The sequence below is a fragment of the Sapajus apella genome, unplaced genomic scaffold (genome assembly GCF_009761245.1).
Source record: "Sapajus apella isolate SASKATOON/1434 unplaced genomic scaffold, GSC_monkey_1.0 scaffold60, whole genome shotgun sequence".
NCBI lineage: Eukaryota > Metazoa > Chordata > Mammalia > Primates > Cebidae > Sapajus > Sapajus apella.
Window position 1 is genome coordinate 13,856,617 of NW_022437000.1, and position 9,493 is coordinate 13,866,109.

At 56.5% G+C, this 9,493-nt stretch overlaps 1 protein-coding gene across 5 annotated transcripts in view; it reads right to left on the reverse strand.

The window, feature by feature from the left end:
• Positions 1 to 3,444: 3,444 nt before the first annotated feature.
• The window catches only part of RASA3 (RAS p21 protein activator 3), a 124,575-nt gene continuing 118,526 nt past the window's right edge, over positions 3,445 to 9,493 (reverse strand). For 4 of the 5 annotated variants that reach the window (XM_032246337.1, XM_032246334.1, XM_032246333.1 and 1 more), the window contains 2 exons: positions 7,486 to 7,669; positions 3,445 to 5,052 (listed from right to left, as the gene is read on the reverse strand). In XM_032246337.1, coding sequence (XP_032102228.1) covers positions 4,977 to 5,052; positions 7,486 to 7,669 — 260 coding nt within the window. In that variant the 3' untranslated portion in view covers positions 3,445 to 4,976. The remainder of the gene's footprint in view (positions 5,053 to 7,485; positions 7,670 to 9,493) is intronic. The other variant, XM_032246336.1, reaches the window with a different exon arrangement.

The following is a 9,493-nucleotide window of genomic DNA, read 5'->3' on the forward strand; positions in this document are numbered from 1 at the left end:
CTTCTTTCCCACAGGCTGGGGCTGGGATGGGTTCTGTGTTTTCTCTTCTTTCCCGCAGGACAGGGGTTGGGGCGGGTTCTGTGTTTTCTCTTCTTTCCCGCAGGCCCGGGTTGGGGCGGGTTCTGCATTTCCCCTTCTTCTTTCCTGCAGGCCCGGGTTGGGGCGGGTTCTGTGTTTTCTCTTCTCTGGTCTCTCCACCAGGCAGGGTAGGGAACTGGCACCAGGCCTCACCACGGCTCCCTCAGCACAGATGCTGGTCTCCTTCTGTGACAGGATATTTGAGTCTTTCTTTCCCTATCAAGGACAAAGGGGACAGAGATGCACTCAGGAAGACACAGGCGGCCCCGGCAGGCACTAGTGGGGTGCAAACACTGCCTGTCACCCCTCCCCACCCACACAGCACCAGGACAAAACCCTGCTGTGGCCAGGGCTCTGGGCCTTTCCAGGCAGGTGGGTGTGAACTGCCCTGGTGCGTGGGGGTTTGCTGGAACTCCCCGGCAGGCAGCGTAAACAGCGGGAGCTCTTCCCTCTGGTGCTGGGCTACAAGTCCAGGGTCACGTGTCTCTCGGGGCTGGTTCTCCGAGGCCTCTCTCCTTGGTACGGAGATGGCATCTTCCCCGCGTCTTTGTGGTCATCCTGTGTGCTGTGTCCTCATCTCCTTTCTAATAAGGACACCAGTCACAATGGGTCAGGGCCACTCTGATGGCCTCACTTTACCTTGGCGATCTCCACAGCACTACGCCCAAGTGCATTCACATCCTGAGGTCCTGAGGGTCACGAGGTCACAGCTTCAACATGGGATTTGTGGGGAGAGTTTGGCCAGTACTGAGTGAAAGAGAAAATACCGAGACCCTACCCCAGCACGCCGTCTCCTCCAGCCTCCAGACCATGGTGGGTGGGGAGGCAACATTTTACCTCCTGGGTTTTTTGGTTGGGCCCAAGAAGTAAAACTGGCAGACAAGAGAGGGGGAAGGCACACAAGTCTGTGTGGCCGGGAGCCTCACAGAGCGCAGGCCCCGAGACGGCCTTTCCTTCCCGAAACGGGAGGTAACACCCCACAGGAAAGACGCTCTCCAGAGCCAGAAGAAAGCTGCATTCTTATCCTTATGGATGGAAGAAAAAGGGAGGCGGGGAGGTGCTTCTGCAACTTCTGTTTCAGCTCAAAACAACCCTTAGGTCAGCGTGGCTTACTTGGCAGCCCCTTCTGGCCCTTCACAGGCACATTGCAAGCCTGCACCCTGCCCTGACCTGCTGCCTGCACCCGGCACTCCTCAGCATCACGGGGAGGCAGGTACGACCCCCCAGGCCGAAGGCTCCCCTCCTTCCAGTCCCTCCTTTGAAGGAGCCCACAGCCTCTCAGCGCCCAGGAGGCCTCAGCTCTTTGGGCAAGTGGCCGGCACAGGGTGGGAGCCCTGGTCTCTCACCTGCCCTGGCACCCCCTGGCCTCCTGCAACAGCTCCTCACAGGCGCCTGCTCCGGATGCTCTGGTCGGGAGCCCCCCAGATGGTGCCAGGAGGGAAGCAGAAGCTGCTGTCTCTCTTCAAGTGCTGGGTTGTCTGGAGCAAGAAGAGTAGGTGGACATCACTGGGGTCTCCACAAAGCCACCTGTTGTCCCTTGGTGGGTGTATTAGTCCGTTTCACGCTGCTGATAAAGATACACCCAAAACTGGGTAATTTATAAAGAAAAAGACATTTAATGGACTCACAGCTCCACATGGCTGGGGAGGCCTCACAGTCCTGGGGCAAGGTGAAAGGGAATCAAGTGAGAGGGGCTTCCCCTTCTAAAACCATCACATCTCGTGAGACAGACTTGCTGCCAGAACAGTATGAAGAAACTGCCCCGATGATTCAGTTACCTCCCAGCGGGTCCCTCTCACACACACACAATTATGGGAGCTGCCATTCAAGATGAGATTTGGGTGGGGACACAGCCAGACTATATCAGTGGGAGATTTAGAGGGGCTTCCGGCCCCCCTAGACCCCCACCTCCCACAGCCCTGCAGTACCCTCCTGGTTGCTCTGAGAGGGGCTTCAGCTCTCCACATTCCCTGGGGCCTCATCCTCCTAGCTCTTTGACTTCCTCTTGGAGGGGCTGACCTTGGCCCTCCAGGGCCAACCCCAGCACAGTGTGCCCAGAGTGTGAACTGAGCCCCCAGCTCCTGGCACTGCCTGAAGCCCTGCCAGGGAAGCACACATCCAGGAAGACTGGCCAGCCTCCCAGGCAGGGTGCCCCCACCTGCAGGGGTCCATCCACCACTCAGCCATGCCTGGACTGGCAGACAGGGCAGTGCTGTCCCTGCCTGACCCTCTCCTCCACAGACAGAGGAGGCCGGCCAGGCAGCACCAACCCTTCCCCTTCCCTGGGAGAAAGGCCTGGCTCTGTGTGCCAAAGCCACACCTCTGTGTCCCCAAAGCCACACATCTGAATTTTTCTCATACCAGAGCTGGTGACTCACAATAGAATTACCAAAAAAGAGAACTTCCAATGGAGAAGAAAAAGGAATAAAGAAATGAGAAAATGCATCCCCAGCCATGGGGTCTTTACCCAGAGGCCCCCTTAACCTTCTCCTGCCCCAGGAGGGACAGTGGCCATCTGCCTGGAGGGGCGGTCAGTTCTCTACTCCCAGGGACTCCAAGTTGCCTCACCCGCCCTCCGTGTTCCTGGAGAAGGCAGCAGGTGGAGTCTGTCTTCCCAACACTGCCTGAGTGGACGCCATCTCCAACCGCACTCCCCCGGCCCTTGGCAGTGTGGGACCCACATGTTTCCTGAGGGATCATGGGGCCAGACCGTCACCTGAGGCACCACAGTTGAGTAGCACTGTCAGGCAGTGTGGGACCCACATGTTTCCTGAGGGATCATGGGGCCAGACTGTCACCTAAGGTACCACAGTTGAGTAGCACTGTCAGAGCAGTGCCGCCCGTCACCAGAGACATCACCTGTCACCAGAGGCGTCACCTGTCACCAGAGGTGTCACCTGTCACCAGGGCAGTGCCACCTGTCAGAGCAGTGCACCAGTCACCAGAGATGTCACTTGTCACCAAAGGCATCACCTGTCACCAGGGCAGTGCCACCTGTCAGAGCAGTGCACCCATCACCAGATGTCACCTGTCACCAGTGATGTCACCTGTCACCAGCCATGTCACCTATCAGGGCAGTACCACCTGTCAGAGCAGCGCCACCCATCACCAGAGGCATCACCTGTCATGAGATGTCGCCTGTCACCAGTGATGTCACCTGCCACCAGCGATGTCACCTGTCAGGGCGGTGCCACCTGCCAGAGCAGTGCTGTCACCAGAGATGTCATCTGTCAGCAGCGATGTCACTTGGCATCAGCAATGTCATTCTGCTCCCCAGACACCACCTCCTCCCTGCATCCCCCCCAGCACTCCCAATACCCACATGTGCAATTCCCAGTAGGCACTACTGGAAAACCAGGCCAGTCCTCAGAAAGAATAAAACATCTGTTTTAATCGTCCAGTAAAATACATTTCAAATCATTAGTATTTTATAAGCAGAAACATTAAGTTATAAATCCATGTTAAAAATTGCAGCTCAGTGCAGCCCCAATAGCTGTGTGTCCAAGTCTATTTTTATAACATTTTCCTCCACTATTTTTGTGACAACAAATAAAGTCTCTATCTGCCATCTAGATTAGGAGTCTGAACTACAGTATTTTCAAAGAACAGGGAGAAGGTACAAGGATACATGGTGATGTGTATGTAAACGTTCCTCCCACACACCTGCCATCCACATTCTGGGAGGACGCCCTTCGGGAAAGGCCTCCTCGGCAGTGTGAGGTCTGGAGGGGTCTGCCTGGGCCCCGTTTTTAGGAGGCTCCCCTCCCAACAAAAAAGCAGCCCCAGTACCTGCCCTGCACAGCGTCTGGGGGTTCATAACACAGGTGCAATACTGGCCATGGGCCCTGGAGGGACATCTGCACCCCGAGGCCCCTGTACCTGAAAATCTGAATTTCTTCCCTTCTCTGATTTTCTGGAGAACCTGCAGCTGCCCTTCCTGAGGCAGGCTCCATTCCCTTGCCCTTGGGCTCCAGCAGCCTTCTCTTTAGTGGGGATAGATTTTGACGTTCTGAGTTACTTTGTATCAAAGAGCTAATTAAAAATGGTCCTTTAAAAACATTAAGAAAAACAGCTCGAAAAATGCACACTTCTAGTTTAAAAATCTTCCCCAAACTTCCACAGGGGGTGGCAAATGTTAAGTCTAACTTTAAACCCCATTCAACAGCAAAATAACTTGTGCTTCCACATGGGCTCAGCAGACACCGGAGACACTGGAGCCCACACTGTTCCCTCCAAGGGTCTCTGTGGACAGAACCTGGATCCTCCAAGCACCAAGGGCATCCTCAGATTGGGATTTCTGTGTAGTTCTGCACATCCCAGCCACAAAACTCACCCCTCAGCCAGGAATAAAATCAACCTCAAAAGTGGAACAGGGAGGCCACCTCCCACGGCCACCTGGATGGTAGGCACAGCGGGAGAGTGATGCTCTGAACGTCCCAACGTGATGAAGCCAAAAACCAAGATGGGGCCAGGAGGCCACAAGGGCGCAGAGCCACAGAGCCCAGAGCCACACACACCGTGCACACGGGACAGATGTGCACACGGCCTAAGGTGCATATTGCAGCTGACTGGACAAGCCGTGACTCCCTGAGGCCAGCTGTGGTGTGGCCAGGGCACAGCCCACGCTTCCTGATCCTTCAGCTGATCCCTGGATCCCCACAAACAAGGAGCAAAGAGCACAAAACCAAACGACCACATGGTCCACAAGGCTGGGTGGGCTTTCTGCAGAGGGTGCGGCAGCAGCGGCATTTCCGGGAGAGGGAAACCTTGGCCACTTGTCCGTGGCTGGGGTGGCACGGATCGCTCTGGTGACTCTGCACTCTTCCTTCTCTTCTCCCTCCCAAAGGCTGCAGCTTTGCATGGGCAGCTCACAGGCACCACTGGGCGTGTCCTGCACTTTAAATGGAATGAGTGGAGGTCTCGGACTGCTGCCGGATGTAGTTCTGGAAGCTCTTGTCTCCGATGGGGTGCTCCCTGAAAAGGGGGATAGCGGAGGGAATGAGGCACAGCCTCCACTGCCTGGTGCTCACCCGTGCACTGCGGGATCTTTTCCCATTCCTAAATGTGACACACTTACACTGGAATCCACACAAAAAATAAAGAGGAGCCAAAGGAAGTACAGTGCCCCTGGAAGCACCCATGATGAATCTGGTCTGTGTGCACAGGCAGGTGACACATGCCAGTACGTGCACGTGTGCGCTCCCTGGAGCATGTGTGAGGTACACATACACACTTGGAACATGGAGATGGTATGCTCAGGTGTGCAGAACATGCACTGCAAAGAGGGGGTCCTCACATGTGGGGAGCATAAACTCTGTCCATCTGTGTGCTGGGACACTCAGCAGGCATGGGCACTTCCTCCCCACATGCACACCTCCCTTGGACCACGTGTGTGCACCTCCTAACCACATGTCTGCCGTGTGTGCACCTGCCATGTGTCCGCCTCCTCCCATGTGTGTGTACTACCATGTGTCTGCCTCCTCCTGTGTGCACCTCCTCTCGTGTGTGCACCTATCACGTGTGTACCTCCTCCATGTGTCCGCCTCCTGTGTGCTCACCTCCCACGTGTACATCTCCTCCCATGTGTGTGCACCTCCTCCCACGTGTACCTCCTACCATGTGTCCCTCACGTGTGCACCTCCCACATGTCTGCCTGTGTGTATGCCTCCGCCCACATGTGCACCTCCTACGTGTGCGCACCTTCTCCCACATGTATCCGCTTCCTCCCACGTGTACACCTGTGTCCACCTCCTCGCATGTGTGTACCTCCTCCGTGTGTGCACCTCCTCCCTCGTGTGCACCTCCTCCCACGCGTGCACTTCCTCGCACACGTGTACACCTCCGTGTCCACCTCCTCCCATGTGTGCACCTCCCACGAATGTGCCTCCTCCCACATGTGTGCGCCTCCTGTGTGCACCTCCTCCCACATGTGTACACCTCCGTGTGCACCTCCTCCCACGTATGCGCACCTCCTCCCACGTGTATCCGCCTCCTCCTGTGTGCACTTCCTGTGTGCACCTCCTCCCACATGTGTACACCTCTGTGTGTCCACCTCCTCTTACGTGTGCACCTCCCCCCATGTGTACACCTCTGTGTCCACCTCCTCCCACGTGTGCCTCCTCCCACATGTATCTGCCTCCTCCCATGTGTGCACCTCCTACGTGTCCACCTCCTCCCATGTGTGTGCACTTCCTCCCATGTTTTGTCACCTCCTACTATGTGTGCCATGTTTACACCTTCTATTACAACAAACCGCATCATGCTTCACATGTTTTCAACCCACTGACTTTTGGCCATGAGGTTGATGGGCCTGAAGCAACATATTTGGAAGGCAAATGGGGTTCTATCCCTAGAGTGGTGTCAAGAGGGATGTAATGCGATGAGGTCAGAGGTGAAGTCACAGTACTCGGGATCCTGCAGGCTCAGTCCCCTGAGCAACTCAGTCCATATCAGGGCCACAAGTACCTGTCACTCTCCCAGAGCCTCACCGCTGCCCTTCCCTTCCCAGACGAGACCCACAGGGTGGAAGGAAGGAAGGAAGGGTTAAGAAGGATGAAAGGGAGGGAGGGAAGGAGGGAGAGAGAAGGGGGGAAGAGAAGGAGAGAGGAGGTAGATGGAAGTGAGGAGGAGGTTGCACAGCTACACAGGGCTCTCCAGCCCATCCACCCCTGAACAAGCCTGACTGACCCTGGGTACCCACTGGCTGGAGAAGAGTGACAGACACACCTGCTCACTCCAGGCTGGGAGCCAGTCTAGCACTTTACATAGTTTACGTCAATCTTCCAACAACTCATGAGGGTCTCACAATCCTGTGTCTCAGGGAGTGAGGGGGAGTGGAGCTTAGCTAAGTGGCCACCCAGCCTGCAGCTGGTGACTGGGCTGAACGGACTCTGCACCCTGCACCTGCCTCATGAGACAAGACTGGGTTTCATCCAGAGCTGGCTTTGCTCCTGGGTACCATGGGTGGCCTGGGGAGATGGCAGAGGGTGTGTGCAATTCAAGGCAGACCAAAGCCTGGGCCAAGAGAGACTGCCAGAGCATGCTGAGACCAGCACAGCAGAAAGGCTGGGAGGCGGCCCGGACACTGGCGGAGGCCTGGAAAGTCAAAGGCAGCACCTGTTCCAAAGGAAGGAATGGCAGCGCTGGGCCATACCCACTGACCACTGCTGGGGTAAGTCCACTGACCACCGCCAGCCACGTCCACTGACCACCACCGGCCACGCCCACTGACAGCCACGTCCACTGACCACTGCCAGGATAAGTCCACTGACCACCGCTGGTCACGTCCACTGACCGCTGCCAGGTGCCTGCCAGGCAGACAGCTGCGTACAGGCAGCCCCACCCCCACAGCAACCTCCTGCCCCCCCCACACTGGCTGTCCAGGGTGGGCACAGGAGCTGCACTCACTGGCTTCCGTATCTCGTCTTCTTGAACTTGTCCCTCTTATACTGGGCATGCTCCTGCTCCAAAGCCCCGACCCCAGCGATGACCTGCTTCAGCGTCTTGTAGGTCTCCTGGGGGTCGTCAATGACAAACGTCGAGTACTCCTCCTGTTCCGGGCCGTCGTACACAGATTTGCTCCCACAGGCCTCTGTGGAGGGCGGAGGGGTCAGTTCAGGGCAGGAGCCCAGGGCCTAGCGGCCACTGGCCCCATCTCCACACAGTTGTGTCACGGCAGGTAGGTCCCACCACAGCACAGGTTCTCCCAATGCAAGCTCCTCCAGAAAGGGCTGGCCGCTCACTTGGAAATGCAGATGGACAAGAACCCAATCCCACAGGCAGGTGAGTTGTGCCCACATGGGGCCCTGGAAAAGCCCACTAGGAGCTGGAAGCTGAGCAACCTCGCCCACCTCTGAGTGGTCTGCTGCACCCACTCCCAGCCTCGTCTCCAACCAGCCATTCTCATGGGGGATGTGCACATCCCTGCAGCCCCACCAGCCTGCCCAGCCAGAGCCAGGAAGGAGTCCATTTGCACCTGGACGCTGGCCTGGGTGACTCAAGGGCCCTGGGGCAGCCCTGAAGTTAGCCTGGGGGGTGAGCACAATGGACTTTGCCTTACAAAGGACCAGAATATTGATTAAATAACAAAACTGGAATAACTAGAAAACATCACAAGAAGGAATCTGTAATTCTTCTTTTGAGTCTTGGTTTAAAATGGAGGGTTCAGGGAAATGTCGTGGCGGCATGTGAGTGCGTGGATGTCAGCACAGCACCTGCTACGCTTTTATGAAATGGCCTCATGATCAAGATGCAAAGTTGTGGAGCAGAGAACGGAGCAGCTGATGGGTTTCTACTGACTGAGCATCCATGGTCCCCAAGGACAGATCCATGTGCTTGTCCAAGCATGAGCCAGGAGACATGGCATCCCTACAGCTGGGACACCAGGCCAAGGGGAGGATGGCCTGAGGCACAATCACCACAGCAGACGCCACTGCTGTGTGCAGCCCTGGGCCCCGAGACACAGGACCCCAGCACTGAGCTGCATTCTGAAGTTAACTATGAGGCCGTGGCCAGATGCCACTGCTGTGTGCAGCCCCAGGCCCCCGAGACACAGGACCCCAGCACTGAGCCGCATTCTGAAGTTAACTATGAGGCCATGGCCTGTGAAGACTGGTCCTTTAGCTGACCAAAGCATAACAAGGTGACGGAGAAAAGAGAGCATTTACATAGCAGCTGCACATGAGCCCCTGTGACAAGGCTCTGTGTAAGCCACTCCAATCTTCCCCAAAACTCTACTGAAGGGGATATGCCTGTTCTGTACAGCAAGTGGCTTGTCCAGGACACACCTTGACCACAGCGACCTGCCAGCCCCCATGGCAAAGAAGCTCTTTTCACTCCTGCCGCCAACTTCCAGGCCATCCGCACAATCACAGCGGCACGGCCCAAGGCCAAGCCAGCCCTTCGTGTGCAACCCCACCATGCCCTGCCACAGAGCCTCACCTGCAGGACTGGGTGCCACTCTATAACAAACTTCAGTATAATATCAAAGAACCAGAGTGGGCCCAAGAGAGGTTGGCCAGGGGAGAGGCCACGCCACGTGTGGGATGGGGAGAGGACAGTGACTACCTGTCTCCCACATAGGCGCCGTGGCGCAGCATGCCTAAGCCCCACAGAAAGGACCTGCTACACTGGATGGCAATAATCCCGTGGGCCAAGTGTCTGGAAATCATGAACACTCTCCAACAACAAAACCGTCTGCCTTGAGGATGTGCTGAGATTCCAGCAGAGGTCTGAACACCACAGAGGAGGGGCTCAGTGCCCGGAGGGGCGAGGACCCAGGACTGAGGCTTCTAAGCATGTTGATGTGCTGTAAACATTCATAGAGGGTACGTGGGATCTGCTCCCATCTGTTTATAGTCCATCCACCTGTCACTCACCCACCCGTCTGTCCACCCCACCCGTCACTCACCCACCC